Source organism: Microcebus murinus, chromosome 15, assembly GCF_040939455.1.
Source record: "Microcebus murinus isolate Inina chromosome 15, M.murinus_Inina_mat1.0, whole genome shotgun sequence".
Taxonomy (NCBI): Eukaryota; Metazoa; Chordata; class Mammalia; order Primates; family Cheirogaleidae; genus Microcebus; species Microcebus murinus.
Genome location: NC_134118.1, coordinates 54,917,111 through 54,937,171, shown reverse-complemented (window position 1 = coordinate 54,937,171; position 20,061 = coordinate 54,917,111). Strand labels below are relative to the sequence as shown.

The following is a 20,061-nucleotide window of genomic DNA, read 5'->3' as shown; positions in this document are numbered from 1 at the left end:
TTGGGAGGCTGAGGCAGAAGGATTGCTTGAGCCCAGGAGTTTGAGGTTGCTGTGAGCTAGGCTGACGCCACGGCACTCACTCTAGCCTGGGCAACAAAGCGAGACTCTGCCTCAGAAAAAAAATAAGATCATCATATGGTCTAGCAATTTCACTTCTGGGCATATATCCCCCAAATTGAAAGTAGTATCTTGAAGAGATATTTGTACACCCATATTCATAGCAGGACTATTAACAATAACCAAGAGGTGGAAGCAATCCAAATGTCCATGGACAGACGAATGAGTAAACAAAGGTGGTATTGTATTCTGGTATTGTATTCTGATCCCCCTAAAGGGGATCAGAACATGTCACCCTAAAAATATGCTATTTTGGCATATTAATTATTTTGAACTGAAGGCCACTGAGAAATAGCAGATGTAGGAAGAGCTCTCCACTCTACCCCTTTCTGCCTAAAAGCAGGATTTCCTAAGAAAGGTGTTCTCCTAGCACCAAGAAGAACATTCTTATCACTGGAGATGGGGAGTCTACACTGAAATGAGTCTGCACAAACAAACCTTTCTAAAACAACCCTTATCTACCATCTGTCTCCCCATTTATTCCCAGTCATTTTCCCATGATTTACTGTTCATGCAAGTCCAAGCCCCTTCCTTTTTCTAGTCACTTCTCCACAATTTATCACCCTTTGTTAAAATGATCTATAACAGAATCTAACCACTTCTTTGGGGTTTTCAATTCTTTTCTATGAAGTCTCCTATTCACATAAAAATATTAACATCAAATAAATTTGTATGATTTTTTCCTATTAATCTATCTTTTGTCAGCTTAATTCATAGCCCTCAGGCATATAACATAAAAGGATAGAGGAAAAGTTTTTCCTTCCCTACAACGAACTATTAAGCCTTAAAAAGAAGGACATTCTATTACATGCTACAACATAGATGAACTTTGAAGACCTTATGTTTAGTGAAATAAGCTAGTCACAAAAAGAAAAATACTATATGTTTCCACTTAAATGAGGTATTTAGAACAGTCAAATTCAGAAAAACAGAAAGTAGAATGGTGGTTGCCAGGGACTGGAGAAGGATAGAATGGGGAGTATAGAGTTTTGGTTTCGTAAAACAAAACGTTCTAGAGACTGGTTGCACAAGAATGTGGATGGATATACTTAGTACTACTGGACATAGATATGGTAAGATGGTAAATTTTATGTTACACATTTTTTAGCACAAAAGACAATTTTGAAAAATTAAATGAGGTTAAAATGTGATATTTTATGTGAATTTTTAAAACTATGTATTTATAATACTTACCCACACTGCTGAGAAACATAGTAAGATACAGAATCCTGATAGATCTCCATCGGCTCTTATAATGCTCTTCAGTTTCTACAATGTCCCATTCTCTAGGTGTAAAGAAGAAAAACAATGTAAATTTATCTCACTATATGTGGATTTTTATGTGTTAACAATTATATTTTCTCTCTTCTAAAGTCATGAAAATGGTACAATAGAGCTAGATTTACTAATATTGGTTTCCACTACACTAATTCATCTATGAATAAGAATTATTTTTAAAAATTTCCATGGATTATATTTATGGATCATTGTATACAGAAACTTGGGAACTACAAGATAACTTAAAAAGGCAAAACATTTTGCAAAGCAACTATTTTGCTATTGTTGCCATGCACAAATTAATCAAGAGTAATGAAATCTGTTAAACAAAATGAATAAATTATATCAAGATAAATCAAATACACTAGCTACAACAGATCTTCCATAGCTGCTAAGTATTAAAAGATATTAACTATCATCATTATGACATGCTCTACATGATGACAGCAAATGAACCTTACTGCAGGAAGCTATTTTGTATGGTTACTTTAGCAAAATGAACGTAGGAGTGATAACAGGAAGGCTAGATGTGACCTAACACATTCCATTCCCTGGGACCTCTTATAATAGTTGCTTTTGCTCCAACGTGGATTACCAGATAAATTCTACTAGTGGACCCAACCCAAGAAGAGACCACAACTCTCCAAACGGGGCTGATCTTTTGAATAATCCTGGACTAAGGGCAAATATACTAACTATACATTCTACCTCCATTAGGTGATACATAAGTGTGTATACTCGTTATATTTTTATTTTATTTATTTATTTATTTGAGACAGAGTCTCACTTTGTTGCCCAGGCTAGAGTGAGTGCCATGGCGTCAGCCTAGCTCACAGCAACCTCAAGCTCCTGGGCTCAAGCAATCCTGCTGCCTCAGTCTCCCGAATAGCTGGGACTACAGACATGCGCCATCATGCCTGGCTCATTTTTTTCTATATATATTAGTTGACCAATTAATTTCTTTCTATTTATAGTAGAGACGGGGTCTCGCTCTTGCTCAGGCTGGTTTCAAACTCCTGACCTCGAGCAATTCACCCGCCTCGGCCTCCCAGAGTGCTAGGATTATAGGCATGAGCCACCGCGCCTGGCCCTCATTATATTTTTAAATACACACAAGGAAAGAGTTAACAAATTTACCTTAATGTGAGTATTACATTTTCAAATAATTGAGATATCCATAACAGAAAAAATGTCTTATGTTCCAAAATTATATTCTAAAATAGACCTTAGCGCTATCAAATTAGTCTTCAAAAAAGAAACTTTTCTTCCAATGTGATGTGTTTGGGAGTGTCAGAGAGAAAAGAAAAAAGAGAAGTAACATTTTTAAGATCTACTATGTGCCAAATATTTACTAGTTCATGATATAACATATTTAAAGTGCTTAATACTGTATATGTCTTTCCATATAAACAGATCTTTAATTATAATGTAGCATATCTGAAAAAGGTACCAGAACCCCAGATACCCCTACTTTGAAATAAGCAATCTAGTACGTGGAATACATAATGCAAATAACTACATACTAGCAAAATGTATGTACCATTTGATATCACAGCACTGGCTTTTGTATCACTTTAAGGTAATGGGTTAGTTTTGTATTTTTAGTGAAATCATTATTATTTTCTAGAGATCATAAATTAAGCTTATAACTACTTAGTAAGAGCTATCATTAGCTCGAAAATTTTCAAATAACTATTTTGTTTAAATCTTATCTAAAGTATGGAATTGAGAAGAAAAATTGGAATGGATTTGATTCTGAAAAAAAAATTTAATAAAATTGTTTGAGTGACTTCAACTTGATTTGAAGCTCAAAAATCTTCTTATAGTGACAAATACTATTAAAGGATGATTAGAAATTTAGAAAATCATACTTTAATGGCCACTTTCATGTAATAATGGATGAAAGCAAGAATCATCAATGGATACTAAAACAATTGGCTGAAAGATTGTTGACTACAAGATAGTCAAAGGAGACCGGGCGCAGTGGCTCAAGCCTGTAATCCTAGCACTCTGGGAGGCCAAGGCGGGCGGATTGCTCGAGGTCAGGAGTTCGAAACCAGCCTGAGCAAGAGCAAGACCCCGTCTCTACTATAAATAGAAAGAAATTAATTGGCCAACTAATATATATGTAAAATTAGCCGGGCATGGTGGCGCATGCCTGTAGTCCCAGCTACTCGGGAGGCTGAGGCAGAAGGATTGCTTGAGCCCAGGATTTTGAGGTTGCTGTGAGCTAGGCTGACGCCATGGCACTCACTCTAGCCTGGGCAACAAGCGAGACTCTCTCTCAAAAAAAAAAAAAAAAAAGTCAAAAGGTCTCAAACTATCACTCCACTGTCTACTTACGAATCATAAAATGGAATATGAGTCTTTATCATTGAGAGATATAGCAGACACCCTTTTAACAAATGGTCGAGCTTGGCATTCCCAATAGTGGGATGGCCTGGCATCCTGTATCTCCTGATATTGGGATGTCTTCCATAAAACCCATGTGACAATCTTGTCGGAAATGTTTGACCAGGATCTATTCAGAAATAAACAGTTCATAAATCCAGAACATGAGATGCTCTGTCAAAAAACTGACCTAGACTACTGAAAGGATTCAATGGTGATAAGAGCAGAGAAAAGGTCAAGAAACAGTTTTAGGTGGAGGGAATCTAAAGAGACATAACAACCAGTGCATGATTGGTTACTGTATTGTTTTCCTCTTTTTAAAAGGAATATAAAGTACATTTTTGGAACAATTGGAAAAACTTGAGTATAAACTATATGTTGCATTATATTCTTGAATTAGTATTGTATTTCTATTTGTAGTAACAGTGATGGAGTTGTATAAAAGAATTTCTTTATTCTTGGGAGATGGAGATCACAGTAAAGTACTTGGGTTAAATGTCACGATGTATGTCTGCAATCTACTTTGGGGTAGCTTGGCAATATGTGGTAGGTGTGGGAATATGTGGGGTGTATGTGTGCACAGAAAGAGATTTGAGCAGTGTGGAAAAAGTGATAGGATACACAGGTGTTCATTACACTGTTTTTTCAACTTTTCTAAGTATTTGAAATATTCAAAAATAAAAAAATTTATTTCTTCCTTTTTAATTCAAAAATATAATTTTGGTGAAGAAATTTATCTTTCTACCTTGTTGAAGAGAATAGAAACATAGGAGAATATAATTATCCTTCAATCAAGTTACCATATTTATTACATTTTCTTAACTTTGATGATTCAAACAATATGTCACGTGGCTAAGACTGAAATTCCATAGGCTTCTTTCTTGATCATCTAGGTATAAAAAAGGAATGCTGCAATTCCACGGTAATTTGTTTAACTTTTTTGATTCCTTTCTATTTTCACTGCTGTATTCTATTAGTTTCCCATTTGAAATTCTCCTTCAAGTAGAATTGTAGTGCTATAGGGTTTTATCCCCAAGTAAAACACTCCAAACTGAAATACCCCAAATGATAGCATGTTTATCAAACTCGTAAGTGACTTAAACAGTAGGAGGCATACACAATATACTGGAGTGAATTGATCACCAAAATAAGATACATAAAATTTTGTAGGAATAAATTAAAAAGTGCCATATTTAGGTTCAATAGATCTAGTACAAGATCCAGTACAGGGAGACTTGGGTAGGTAGCAGTACTATATTTGCAAAAAACAACTCTGGATTTACTAAGGGGAAAATAAAATGACACTTTTACCAAAGACAGCATCTATGAACTATTGAGCAAAAAAGAATCCATATTCAAAGAACACAAGAGAAAGAAGTGTTTGCTCACTGACAGAACAGTGTAATGATTTAACAACTATAGAAATAAGAAGACAAATAAACTGAAAATATTTTATAAATATATTCTCTATAAGGACAGAAGCTCTAGTAATATTTGTCTTACAGAGACTAAGCTAAAGTTGCAAAGAAATTTTGAAAGCACTGGTAACACTGGGTTGGCAAACTATAGTCTACAGGCCAAATCCAGACCATCATCTGTTTCTGTGCGTCCTGTGAGCTAAGAATGGTTTAAACAGATGCATATCCTGTGAGCTAAGAATGGTTTAAACAGATGCATATGTGTATCAATTTAATGACAGAAAACATGAACTTCTAACTCCAATTAAGGAAAACGTCATTCCCTCCAAAAATTCTATCCTTCTCATTAATAGACCTATATTGTTCTCATTTATTATTACAATTTACATCTCATTATTAAAAAATTTGTGGCATTAGTTTTCTTATTACCTAAATATCTGTATAACATACTTGATTATGCCTCTTGGCCTGAACAAGCCTAAAATTTTTACAATGTGGGCCTTTACAGAAAATGTTTGCCAACCCCTGTTCTCTTAAATAAAGCTTTAAAGAGGGAGTCAGTGAAAACTGCTGAGGCCGTAAGAGGAGCCTAGTCCCAATGAGACCAACAAATTATTACCAACCTTGTTAGTGAGGAAGGGTTGGCGGTTGAGCTAGACTCATGTTTGCACCATATACTCGAAGTGAACAGGGCCTGCCAATTAGTTGTCCATAAGTACAATTATGTTTTTAAAGACATATACTCATTGAATTATTTTCAAAATATTCCCTTTTTGTTTTTAAAATGCTAAATACAGAACCTCAATCAGAGGTATTGTTTGTGAACAGGAACATCTGAATTTAGACAGACCCTAATGATCATCAACCACTTGGATGAAATCAAAGCTAGGAGTCAGAAAATTTCTCTTTTGGATAGGGTGATAGAATGTACCACAAAACCACCATAACTCAAAGATCCTGTGACCCATCTGAAAAACAACTAATAACCAGGAATAAGAAAAAGAATCATGAGAAAACCAAGTATCACAAAGTCTGCATTCAAGTGTATGCACTTGACTAACAAGAGAGATCTTTAGCTCTGTCAGAACTTCCATGTTTTAACTACACACAACTTTACTAAGCATAGATACGTGGTTTTCAAACAACGCCACAGCAAACTATGAATCTTAGGCGATTTGCAAGAAAAAAAAAAAACCCAGAGCAAACTAGAAGCCCTAAAATAAAACTGGGTGAAGACAGTATGCCACAAGCAACAAAAACAGCAACAGAAAGTCTGCCAGGAACAGAAAAGGCAAAAAAACTAAAAAGCAGACATAAATACTTAAAAAGTATAGCAGTGTAGAACAAATTAGTATGGAAGCAAGTAGTCCCAAATGCCTCAATAGGCCCTGAGGACATCACTCTATTAAAATATATTTCAGCATTGATATTCATTTTAATGATCTTAAGATAAAATCAAGACAAAACTTCATTCTATATAAATGAGTAAATCAGAGACCAGAGAAATACAATTCCCAAACGGTTTGAAATCAGTGGTTACAACAATGATTTGGTACTTAAAAGGGTAAAAATTAACATGGTCATAGACAGCTGAAATTTAACTACGGTGTTTCCCCCCAAACAAGATAGGGTCTTATATTTATTTTTCCTCAAGAAGACATCCTAGGGCTTATTTTCAGGGGATGTGTTATTTTCCCCTCAAAGCCTCAGCTTGCAGCACACACAGGATGGCCAGGACCTGACAGGGGGAGCCAACCTTGTTGGTGGGGCAGCCCACACCTTTCCAGTCACCTGGGGGATAGCAGCTATCACCACCAGGCAGATGAGAAGGGCTGCTCCTCTCCTTTCCTGCTCTGCCACGAATTGCGTGGGTTGTGCAGATATGCTGCGTAGCCACGCCCAGCACTAGGTCTTATTTTCCGGTAGGGCTTATATTGCGCAAATGCTTAGAAATCCTTCTAGGGCTTATTTTATGGCTAGGTCTTATTTTCAGGGAAACATGGTATGTATTATTAATCTTCTTGATAAAATTATTATATGTTTCAAGTACAATAATACTTAATTTTGTTTTCCTAAAGGCAAAAATACATACCTAATTGTGTAGTAAGACAAAGTGTACACATTTCTGAATCACTGTCCATAAACTAGGATTAAAATAACCGGAAGTATAAGGATCAAAATACTGAAACATCATTCCTTAAATGCTTAAAAATTAGTCTTTATTTGTACATTTGGCATAGGATAAAGGTGAGCCCATTTTAGATAGGATTACAAAGTAAAAGTATCAAGAAGTTATCAGGCAATCTTGTAGGTAAATACTAAGACTGGTATCTCCAAGTATTGATTAAAATAATCATTTCGAAACTTTTGTGAAATGTGGAAAGTGATCAGCTAGAGTTGATACAGAATGCAGTGGCTCGGATCCTCCAACTTTGTGGCAGAGAAAGGTTAAGAGGTAGCTTGGGTTTCTCCAGTACCATTACCCGAACCAACCAGCTCACCGCCCCGCACCACGGGACGTCCTTTCCCCACATGTGGGGGTGAGTCTCCCGGGCTTGCACGACCGGCCGCCGGCTTCTGCTGCCCTGGCACCCCTCTGGCAGTCAGGGTTCTGCTTAGTATGCCTGACGCCCGAAAAGGAGTCTCAACAGCGCAAAACCGTGAAGGGTCCTTTCACCAGTACCTGCTCACCTGCTTTCGGATGTGCGGTTGCCTAAGAGTGGCTCCCGTTCAGCCTCCATCCCCAAGTTCGCCGTCGTTACAGCCCCAACAAGGAGGCGTGGGGCCAACTCTCGCGACACCTGGTCCCTCCCATCCCGAACGCCGTGAAGTTGTCAAAATAGGCCTGCAAGTGCGCGTGCGCACCTGGTGGCCAGAAGTGGGCGGAGCGTCCCGAGGCCAGAGGCGGGGTTTCGCGGGAGGCCCGGCAGCACAGCGCGAAAGGGGGTAAGGGGCGTGGCTCGGTGTCCTCCGCCACTTCCCGCGGTCTCCGCCTCTCAGCCTGCGGGACTTAGAGCCGGGGAGGGCTCGGGGGGCGGGTGGGAACGGTCGTCCTTCCCCGGGCTCATCCTCCTCGCTCCTCGGTTCCTGGAAAGGCTACGGTCGCTGTGGCTGGGGCTCGGACGAAAGTCGAGTCCCAGGAGCCCCGAGAGCGGCAGTGCTGGGAGGCCCGGCCTGCTCGACCGCAGGCGTCCTCCGGCTACCAGTAAGTATCCGGCGCAGGCCGCGAGCCCCGCGCCTCTCAGCGTTCTGTGTACGTGCCGGGAGGCAGGAACTGAGGGCGCGGGGCTTGGCCAGAGATTCGCGGGCCCGGACGCGTCGTGAGGCTGCGGGCGAGACTAGGCTGGCATCTGGAACGCGCTCTGTGTGGCCGGGGTGAGGTGGGGTGCAGTCCCTTTACCCAGTGGAAGGTGGAGGTGGCTGCGAACTCTCCTTCTCTAGCTCGGCTAACTACAAAGGAGCCTTACCTGTAGTGCTTGTCAGGGCCGGGCCCGAAGGGTCCGCTGCTTCTAACCTACTGGGCCCTGGAGCCGATCCTCACCGCCGCCAACCTCTACTGGGGGTCTGAGTCTTGCAAAAATGCCACTCAGCGGAGCCTGCTATTGTCACCTGGAAGTTAGAAAAGGCACAGCACCTGATTAGGAATGACCAGCTCCTGTCATCACAAGGAAGATGACATTTTTGGAAATATGTTCGGTTTTTTTCACTAGATTCTGATGCTGTTTCTTTCTTGGTGGTTACATATTAACATCTTATCCCTACAATTAAGCTTGCGGGCTATTTGGTGGCGGTAGGCATTATGTGTTTCATAAATTACCGTTTTACTAGCGTTAAATACATCTCCTGTGATTTCATTTGATCACGAGATAGGTAGAGCAGACACATTTCTATTTCACCAAAAAGTAAGGTCCAGAGAAGTTAATCTAAGAGTCACTTGTTGTGGAAATGGCGCCGTTGGGACCCAAACTCAATTCTTTTCAACTAATATTTATGAGCACTTACCTTATGCTAGGTCTTACACTAGTTACATGTTGTGTGTGGTGTATGCCGTCACATCGGATCTTTGTCTCATTTGTGACTTTCTTGTGTGTAGCCAATCACTGGTAAACAGGCAGACTTGAAATGTGTTTTCTATTAGTTAAGAATTATCTTCTGAATACAGACCTGATATTTTTAATACTTGGATTCAGTCTTGCAAATTCATCTGTAAGCTCACAAAAACATGTCAGATTCCTATAATTAGTTCCAAGAAAATATATAGGTATAAACTTTAGTATTTTCTCTACATAATGTATCGCAGTCTTTGGAGGCTAAGTGTATGGTGCTTATGTAGTGGGCAGAGGAACTTTTAACTTTTTACACTAAGCAGAATGGTTGCCAGATAAGTATGTGTTAGATAAATGTTTATTTATTAATAATTACCTCATTTCATCCTTACAACAATCCTCTGAGGTGGGAATTATCTCAAGTATACAAGATAATTGAAGGCAAGGAGATTAAGTAACTCGACTAGGGTCCTAGGGTAGTACAACTAACAAACAACAGAGCTGGAATTCAAGAAACATAGGACTCCTAACTGTAAAGCCTGTGTGCTCTTTACACCAGGCTTCCTGTGAGAAGAATGACAAGAAGAATCTTTTCCCATAGCTCTTTAAAAATGTCAAAATAGGGGCCAGGTGCAGTCACACTTGTAATCCTAGCACTTTGGGAGGATGAGGAGGGAGGATTGAGGCAGGAGGATCACTTCAGCCCACAAGTTCAAGACTAGCCTGGGCAATAGTGAGGTCTCATCTCTACAAAAAAATAAAAACTTAGTGGGGCATGGTGGTGCATGCCTGTAGTCCTAGCTACTCAGGAGGCTGAGGCAGGAGGATGGCTTGAGCCCAGGAGTTTGAGGTTGCAGTGAGCTATGATAATGCCACTGCATTCTAGCCCTAGCAACAGAGCGAGACTCTGTCTCAATAAAGAAATAAAGAAAGAAATAAACAAATAAATCAAAACAGGTATTTAATTTTTATGTAAATGAAATAATTTGCTATTATGTTTTAGGCCAGGTATTATTTCCTGTTTATAGGTTAAGGTGGCTTACTCAAGGTCACCTAGCTAGTGGGAACCCTAGTCTTCTGACATTGCTTTTTTCCATTGCTATCTCCAAGTGATGACTTCAGACCACAGAAGCACGTGGAATGAGTACATGTACAGCTGGTGAGATCTAAATAAGCTCTGTGTATTGTACCAATGGAAAAAAAAGAAAAAGTATTTCTTACGAACACACACACATAGCATCCAAAGTAAACATATATTTTTTTAAGGCCCATGGAAAAGAAGAACTAAATTTGAAAAGAAATTAGATTATTTGCTCAATGTCTCACACAAGGATATGAGACAGTCCATTTGTTGGATTTCTTTACATGACTGCCCAGAATAGATGTCTGTGTCCCTTCCAAACAAATAAACAAACAAACAAACAAACTTCCTATTTTCCTACTCCTCTTTAGTGTAAGATTAAAAGGAATTAAATTTGTGCCTAGGATAGTAGATTTTTAAATTTTCCTTTTATTTCATTATATTATGGGGGTACAAATATTGTTAGGGTTACATATATTGCCCCTGCCACCCCTCCTCCCCCGCCATGCCAGAGCTTCAAGCACGTCCAACCCCCTGGTGGTGCACACCGCACCCATTATGTAAGTATACACCCTTCCTCCCCTCCCCCCTCCCACCTACCCACCACCCAATAAAAGTTTTTTGTTGTTTTTTTTTTTTTGACATTTTGGTTACATTGTATATCATTGCCTCTCCCTAAGAAGGGTTAGAAGTATTCCCTTCCCCCTGACAATGCTCACCACATCCCTAGGATGTGGGTCTCCCCACCCCCCACAATCCCTGGTGAATACTACCACCATTTGAGCACCATATTTTTAATCAGTCAGTACCAATTTGATGGTGAGTAGATGTGGAGCTCATTTTCCTGATTTTGTGTCGCCTCACTTTGTATAACGGGCTTAAGCTTAATCCAGGATAGCATAAATGGTGCTAGCTCACTGTAGTTTCTTAGAATTGAGTAATATTCCATTGTGAGCATATACCAAATTTTAATTATCAACTCTTGAATTGACGGGCACTTGGGTTGTTTCCATGACCTTGCAGTAGTGAATTGTGCTGCCATAAACACTCGGGTGCAGATGTCTTTATAATAAAATGTCTTATGCTCTTTGGGGTAGATGCTCAACAATACTATTGCTGGGTCGAATGGTATTTTTATTTCTAGCTGTTTCAGGTATCTGTAAATTCTTTTCCACAAAGGTTGCACTAATTTGCAGTCCCACCAGCAGTGTAAGAGTGTTCCTGTCTCTGCACATCCTTGCCAGCATTTGTTGTTTTGGGTTTTCTTTATACAGGCCATTCTCACTGGGGTTAGGTGGTATCTCATTGTGGTTTTGATTTGCATTTCTCTGATGATTATAGATGTTGAGCATTTTTTTTATATGTTTGCAGGCCATTCTGTCTTCTTTGGAGAAGTTTCTGTTCATTTCCATTGTCCATTTCTTAATGGGGTTGTTTGATTTTTTTCTTGTTAATTCTTTTAAGTTCTAGATAGACTCTTGGTATTAGACCTTTATCAGAAGTGTAGAGAGCAAATATTTTCTCCCATTCTGTGGGTTGTCTATTTGCTCTACTGATAGTTTCCTTGGCTGTGCAGAAACTTTTTAATTTGATCAGATCCCATTTGTTTATTTTTGATGCTGTAGCGATTGCCTTGGGGGTCTTCCTCAAAAATTCTTTGCCTAGACCAGTGTCTGATAGGGTTTTCCCAACATCATCTTCTAGGATCCTTAAGGTTTCATGCCTTAGGTCTAAGTCTGTTATCCATCTTGAGTGAATTTTTGTGAGAGGTGAGAGGTGGGGATCCTGATTCAATCTTCTGCATGTAGCTAACCAGTTTTCCCAGCACCATTTATTGAAGAGGGATTCTTTTCCCCATTGTATATTTTTGTCTGCTTTATAAAAGGTTAGGTTACCATATACTGATGGTTTCATCTCTGGTATCTCAGATCTATTCCAAGTATCGATGCTTCTGTTCTTGTGCCAGTATCAGGCTGATTTAACTATTATTGCTTACAGTAGAGCTTGAAGTCAGGAAGACTGATGCCTCCCACTTTGTTCTTTTTACTTAAGATTGCTTTGGCTATATGAGTTTTTTTTCTGGTTCCATACAAAGTGAAGAATCATTTTTTCTAGATCTGTATAGAATGCTGGTGGTATTTTGATGGAGATTGCATTAATTCTGTAGATCACTTCAGGTAATACTGACATTTTAACGATACTGATTTTAACAGAGGATATCTGAGGTATCTTTACCTACTTAAACTTGGATAGAAGTGATCTAAAAGTGAAGTCACAAGATAAAAATTTAGGTCTTTCTTTTTGGTGGGGTATTACATTCTTATACATAGTGGTATTTTTTAAAATTTCATTTTTGCCTTTGAGATACATATAAACAATTTGAGGTTTAAAGTCTAGAAAAAATTAGGGTTGTGTTGTTTAAATACTTAGATCCCAGAGTGATAGGAGATAAAAGTACTAGATGGTATAATAGAGTGTCACTTTAGCAATAGAGCTCATTTCTAGGAAAGGCTTTATATTCTTTGGCACTGTGCTAGAACTATTTTTGTTTCACTTTGTTTTTCCCTTTCACATTGGCTATATAAAAACATAGATGACACCTGTGTCAGTTTGGCTGGTTACATACTTCAAACGTGGGTCCTGTTTCTGCAGAAGTTCATTGTTAGTCCAGTCTGATGTAGGGGCTTTAAGTACCCAGCATGCCTCCAGATGGTGCCTCCTTTTGGTAAATTGGAGTTATTTTTACTCTGGGCTTGGATTATTATCTGTTCCTAGTGGCACTGGTATCCTGAACCAAACCTGCCCTGCTTAGAAAGACCGTTGTATTTAGAGGGTCCCAGCAAAATCTCATCTTTTAGGTTGTTCTTGGGACTAAAATGGAATTTAAGAAGATCTGTAATACACCAAACCCCAGAGCAAAACTTATAGTAAGATATATGTGTGTTTGATTTCCTTTCTGTGCCTCATTTGTAAACAACTGGCAGGTAAATATAGCAAGGGATATGCGAGATCTAGATTTGGAATGCTGACTTTTGTGGCCTGTTACACAGGGAATTAAAGTGATTTGGGAAGGTTTTCTAATGTGGGATTAAAAATTAGGAGTAACTAAACAATTTAGGCACATAATAAAATAGAACTTTATAAAATATTTGAATAGTTAAGCACCTAGGAATGTGCTTTCTTGATTTCCTTGCAATGTTCTACTTCTCTATACTTTTTCTTTGGTTTTATCTACTACTGACCTAAGAGAATATTGAAGTTTAGAAAAATGGAATATGTCATAAGCAGTGTATTACCTTTCTTCTTACTATAAAATATGAGTATTGGATTTTTTATTTTGATTTCTTTTACTATCATGGAATCTGTTTATTGCTGTTGATGCCATGGATGTTACAAAGGAAGATATTAACCCTTGTTCATCTCCTGCCACTGTCAAGAAAATAAATGGCCTATAATACTTGTGAAAGGTAATGAAGTCCTACATTATAACATTCTACTGTTCTACTGCAGTTTAATAAATATGCACAAAAGATCTATCAGTGCTACATATTTTAACAATTCCAGAAAAACCCAAAAAGTAAAATAATTAAAATCATCATTCATCACCCAGAATTATCTTTCCGTATGCCATCTAATTCACTCAACTCCCCACATATATCCAAAGAGTTGGCCTCTTATTTGAAATATGTAACACTAGTCAGAATTTTGGTAATTGGGTAAAGAATTAACTATTTGATTTCTATGCCAAATGGGTATACCTCAATTCAGTTCTGATACTAGCCACTTAGAGTTAGTGCAGACCCCACAAGTTAAAGGTTCAGTCCTTCAGACTCACGTCAGGGGTCTCCAGGGCACTCACCTTTCTGTCCAACTTGGCTACAAATTTTGGGGTTCTTAAGACCTCTGTGGGTCAGTAATTTGCTAGGATGACTCACAGAATTTAGGAAACTGCTGTACTTAAAATTATAGCTTTATTATGGCTACGACTCAGTAACAGCCCAATGAAGAGACACATGAATGTTTGCCCAAATGAAGTGAAAGCTTATATCCACTCAAAGACCTGTACATGAATGTTTACTGCAGCTTTATTCATAATTACTAAAAACTAGAAGCAAACAGGCATCCTTCAATAGGTGAACAGATAAACAAATTGGTATATCCACACAACGGAATATTATTAGGAGATAAAAAGAAAAGCTAAGCCAGGCGTGGTGGTGCACAGCCGTAGTCCCAACTACTCAGAGGCAAGAATATCGCTTTAGCCCAGGAGTTTGAGTCCAGCCTAGGCAACATAGTGAGGCCTTGTCTCTAAAAGAAGAAAAAAAGAAATGAGCTATCAAACCACCAAAAGACATGGAGGAACCTGAAATGCATATTGCTTAATGGAAGAAGACAGTCTGTAAATGGTACATGCAGTGTAATTCCAATTATTAATATATAACATTCTGGGAAAGGCAAAACTGTGAAGACAGTAAAAGAACCAATGGTTGTCAGAGGTTCAGGGAGAAGGGAGGAGGGATGAATAGGTAAAGCACAGAGGACTTTTAGGGTATTGAAACTATTCTGTATCATACTGTAATTGTAAATACTTGACATTATGCATTTGTCAGAACCCACAGAACTATACAAAATAATCCTAATATAAATTAGACTTTAATTAATCATAATGTATTAACATTGAGTTCGTGAACGGTAACAAATGTACCACAAATGTTAATAATAGGAGAAACTGTGGAGTAAATGGGAAAGGGGTATGTGGGAACTCTATTAACTGCCCAAGTTTTCTGTAAACTTAAAACTGTTATAAATAATAAAGACTACGGCCAGGCATGGTGGCTCACGCCTGTAATCCTAGCACTCTGGGAGGCCAAGGCGGGAGGATCGCTTGAGGTCAGGAGTTCGAGGCCAGCCTGAGAGACCCTGTCTCTACTAAAAAATAGAAATAAATTAGCTGGACAACTAAAAATATGTAGAAAAAATTAGCTGGGCATGGTGTCACATACCTGTAGTCCCAGCTACTAGGGAGGCTGAGGCAGGAGGATTGCTTGAGGCCAGGAGTTTGAGGTTGCTATGAACTAGGCTGATGCCACTGAACTCTAGTTTGGGCAACAGAGTGACACTCTGTCTCAAAAAAAAAAAAAACACAAAAAACCTATTACTAATTTTTCTTTGCTATGTAGACAGTATTCTATATAACATATGGTAGAATATTCAGTATCCTACCACTTAAAAAGAGTTTACATATCACAATAAACTTTTGGGGGGTGGGGCAGGACAGGGTCTCTCTCTTAATGGGGTTTGCTTTCTTATTGTTGAGTTTATTTTTCATTCAGTATAGCATAGTGGATATACAGTTTGTATTGTAGTTAGGCCTTGAGCTGTGTGCCTGGGATTGAATCTTAGCTCTGTTTCCCACTAGCTGTGTGACCTAGTGTAAATCATCCATCCTCTCTGTGCCTCATTTTTCTTGTGTGTATCACTGGGATAATAGATGTTTCCTCTAAGTTGTTGGCAGGTTTAAATGAGAGAGGGAGACAGAGTATAAATATATGTTTGTACTTTTTAAAATAGTGTCTGGCAGATAATGTAGTACTTCATAAATATTATCTCCCTACTATTGTTATCCAACAAATAAATATTGGGTACTTATGTCAGTCATTGTATTGAGGATGGGAAGATCCACCTTAGAGGAATTCACAATTTAGTGGAGCTCAGGGCTGTACATCTTCTCTACTTTCAGCCGGTTCTTTTTTTCCTAAATCTTGTATCTTGTTGCCAAAGGAAGACATTCAAGGATTTACTGTTTCTCTTTTTTTTGAGACAGAGTCTCACTCTGTTGCCCAGGCTAGAGTGCCGTGGCATCAGCCTAGCTCACACTAACCTCAAACTCTTGGGCTCAGGCGTTCCTCCTGCCTCAGCCTCCCAAATAGCTGGGACTACAGGCATGAGTTCACCATGCCCGGCTAATTTTTTCTATATATATTTTTAGTTGGCCAATTGATTTCTTTCTATTTTTAGTAGATATGGGGTCTCGCTCTTGCTCAGGCTGGTTTCGAACTTCTGACCTTGAGTGATCCGTCCGCCTCGGCCTCCCAGAATGCTAGAAGGATTTACTGTCTTTAGTTTTACCTGATATTCAAAGAAATGGTTAGAAAATTGACCTGCCACCTTGATAAAAAATAAAATATTTTAAAGTCATTTTAAATTTTGTTTTCACAGATGCTTGTTTGCTACTCATGGGTGTAAGCAAGTTAGATATTATATATCGGAGACTTCTCCTCACAAAACTTTTTATCAGAGGATGGGGAAGGCCAGAAGATCTCAAAAGGTAAGCATGTTTTTCCTAAACACTTTTCTAGAATTTGTTTTTAGTAAATATCAAAGTTTTATTTCAGTTATAAAATCCTCTACTCTCAAATATAGAGTGATTGTCCAGCAAATTAAACATGAAACTATATAAAAAATAATTTTTTCCTTTAGTCTTTTTAGTTATTTCTCTTAATTTTTAGCCCATGTCATTATAAATTGAACTACTATAAAAATTCAGGTTTTAAAATAAAGAGCTCTCAGAAACATAAACTAAATTTTAAACTTCAGTAATATTAAGCTGAATAAAGTTGTATATAGTTTCCAGGCATTGAGTTTTCTTGGGTAACCTGAATTTGTAATGGCTATAAAACTGGAATACACTGTAGCTCATAGAAAAATCTGGATTTAAGAAAATGAATTTTCCGGCCGGGCACCGTGGCTCACGCCTGTAATCCTAGCTCTCTGGGAGGCCGAGGCAGGTGGATTGCTCAAGGTCAAGAGTTCGAAACTAGCCTGAACAAGAGCGAGACCCCATCTCTACTAGAAATAGAAAGAAATTAATTGGCTAACTAATATATATAGAAAAAAAAATTAGCCGGGCATGGTAGCGCATGCCTGTAGTCCCAGCTACTCGGGAGGCTGAGGCAGGACAATTGCTTGAGCCCAGGAATTTGAGGTTGCTGTGAGCTAGGCTGATGCCACGGCACTCACTCTAGCCCAGGCAACAAAGCGAGACTCTGTCTCAAAAAAAAAAAAAAAAGAAAATGAATTTTTAGGATTGGTACCTTTGGGTCTTCTGTGTGTTACTTTCTGAACAATGTTGTTTCTCACGTTTTTCCGAGAAAAGTGTCCAAAATCAACAACCTAATCTTTTTCTTTAATCATCACAATTAAATTTTATTAATATGGGTTATGAACTGGATTTGCTAATTTTTAATTATTATTCATCAGTCTCAATTATAATGGGCATAATAGGTGGTATAAAAGGTGAAGTTTTTTCTTTTTTGTCTTCTTTCTCATAACAGGCTCTTTGAATTCAGAAAGGTGATTGGAAATCGAGAAAGATGCCAGAATCTAGTTTCAAGGGATTATCCTGTATACATTGATAAGGTATTCAAATGAAAAAAATACAATTGTAGATATTCTAGTTTAACATAAGTATGTTGGAGTATAACAACAATAAACACTAAAAGATGAATGCAGTATGGATTTTTCATTTAATAATTAAAGAATGCTATTCATACCCTAACTGGGTGTTTTTAATAACTATATTCATGTATATTTGGGACTATATATTTAGTACTTGCCTAAATATAGGAAAGTTTTTAGGCTGGATCTTTCTTAGTTTCATTTTAATATCTTTAAATAAGAGGTTTGAGTAAATAATTCAATATTATAGAAGAATAGTAAGTGTTAAAGGGGAGTAATCTAGTTGGAGAATCAACACATAAGGAGTTTTTTTTTTTGTTTTTAAGACAGAGTCTCACTCTGTTGCCTGGGCTAGAGTGCCGTCACATTAGCCTTAGCTCACAGCAACCTCAAACTCTTGAGCTCAGGAGATCCTCCTGCCTCAGCCTCCCAAGTAGCTGGGACTACAGGCATGCGCCACCATGCCCAGCTAATTTTTTCTATATATTTTTAGTTGGCCAATTAATTTTTTTCTATGTTTTAGTAGAGACTGGGTCTCGTTCTTGCTCAGGCTGGTTTCGAACTCCTGACCTTGAGCTATCCGCCCGCCTCAGCCTCCCAGAGTGCTAGGATTATAGGCATGAGCCACCGCACCCAGCCAACATATAAGGAGTTATTAGCAAAAAATTGTTAAATAACACCAGGGAAAATGTTATCAGATACAGTTAATTGCTATGAAAATGGTAGAAAGAAAATGCCATAAAATTAGAGCAGATAAAATGTTTTTTAATTTTTTTTTTTTCTTTCCTTTTGTTTTTTGAGCCAGAGTCTTGCTCTGTTGCCCCAGGTAGAGTGCAGTGGCATCATCATAGCTCACTGCAGCCTCCAAGTCCTGGGCTCAAGCAATCCTCCTGCCTCAGTCTCCTGAGTAGCTGGGACTAGAAGCCCACACCACAATGCCCAGCTAATTTTTCTATTTTTTATAGAGATAGGGGTCTTACTGTTGCTCAGGCTGGTCTACAACTTCTGGCTTCACATGATCCTCCCGGCTCGGCCTCCGAAAGTGCTAGGATTACAGGTGTGAGCCACCTTTCCTGGCTTTAATTGGTTTTTAAGCAGCCAACTGATTTTCTGTAAAATATTTCTAGGTTTATGTAATTGGATACTTTGAGGTACTGTTGGAGAAAGGATAAAATGGGTGGGCTTCACACATACCTCATTTCCTTTCAACCAAAGTAACTCTACTTGTATATCTTATGTATTGCACATTTTTAGATTTCCTTTTTCAAAATAGTTCCACTGCTAAAACCAAAATTTTGTAAATTGAAAATCCTTCCTGTACATCATACTTGTTCCTTCTATATCTTTTAGATTTAGAACATTTCTCTTTAACTCTCAAATTTTGCTAAATATTTCTATATTCTTTATTTTTTGTATTAAAAATTATAGGCTTAAAATAAACAAATTGAAAGCATACCAAGTAAAAATCAAAAGTCTCCCTTAATCTCTGCCATTTTCTACCGCCTAATTTTATCTCCCTCCCAAAGGAGAATTACTGTTAAGATTTTGGAGTACATTCTTACAGACCTTCCCACCCTTAGTTTTTAAAAATTGAGATATAATTCACATACCATAAAATTTATCCTTTTAAAGTGTACAGTTGAATGTTTTTTTAATTATATTACCAAGGTGTGCAACCACCTCCCTTATCACTGTTTAATTCCAGAACATTTTCATAGTCCTAAAAAGAAACCATGTACCCATTCGCTGTTATTTTCTATTGCCTCTGCCCCGTCTGCTGGCAGTCACTAATCTGCTTTCCGTATCTATGGATTTGCCTATTGTGGACATTTCTTATAAAAGGAATCATATAATATGTGACCTTTTGTGTCTGGCTTTTTCACTTAATATGTTTTCAAGGTTTATTCATATTGTATCATGTATCAGTACTTCATCCCTTTTTTCAAAAACATCAGAGCATTCAATTAAAACTTCATTCTTTCCTATGGCTGAGTAATATCCCATTGTTACGATTTACCACATTTTGTTTATCCATTCATAAGTTGTTCCAATTTGGGGCTATTATAAATAATGCTGCTATGAACATTTGTGTACAAGGTTTTGTGTGAACATATGTATGTTTTTGGTTCTCTTATGTGTGTACTGAAGAGTTTAATTGTTGGGTCATATGGTAACTCTTTGTTTAACTTTTTTTTTTTTTTTTTATTTCAGCATATTATGGGGGTACAGATTTTAAGGTTTCAATAAATGCCCATTTCCTCCCCTCCCCCCA

The 20,061-nt window shown here is 38.1% G+C and overlaps 2 protein-coding genes across 10 annotated transcripts in view; one reads left to right on the top strand and one right to left on the bottom strand.

Moving 5' to 3' along the window:
• MFSD8 (major facilitator superfamily domain containing 8) overlaps positions 1-8,044 on the bottom strand; it is a 37,259-nt gene extending 29,215 nt beyond the window's left edge. Inside the window, exons 1-2 of the mRNA XM_012791096.3 lie at positions 7,896-8,044; positions 1,312-1,403 (exon numbers count right to left, since the gene is read on the bottom strand). Of these exons, the coding sequence (XP_012646550.1) occupies positions 1,312-1,403; positions 7,896-7,945 (142 nt within the window). The 5' untranslated portion in view covers positions 7,946-8,044. The remainder of the gene's footprint in view (positions 1-1,311; positions 1,404-7,895) is intronic.
• Positions 8,045-8,151: 107 nt separating this feature from the next.
• The window catches only part of ABHD18 (abhydrolase domain containing 18), a 44,937-nt gene continuing 33,027 nt past the window's right edge, over positions 8,152-20,061 (top strand). For 4 of the 9 annotated variants that reach the window (XM_076010625.1, XM_076010624.1, XM_076010630.1 and 1 more), the window contains exons 1-3: positions 8,152-8,409; positions 16,551-16,659; positions 17,666-17,750. In XM_076010625.1, coding sequence (XP_075866740.1) covers positions 16,568-16,659; positions 17,666-17,750 — 177 coding nt within the window. In that variant the 5' untranslated portion in view covers positions 8,152-8,409; positions 16,551-16,567. Of the gene's footprint in view, positions 8,410-16,550; positions 16,660-17,665; positions 17,751-20,061 lie in introns of those variants that run through there. The other 5 variants (XM_076010622.1, XM_076010623.1, XM_076010626.1 and 2 more) reach the window with 4 other exon arrangements.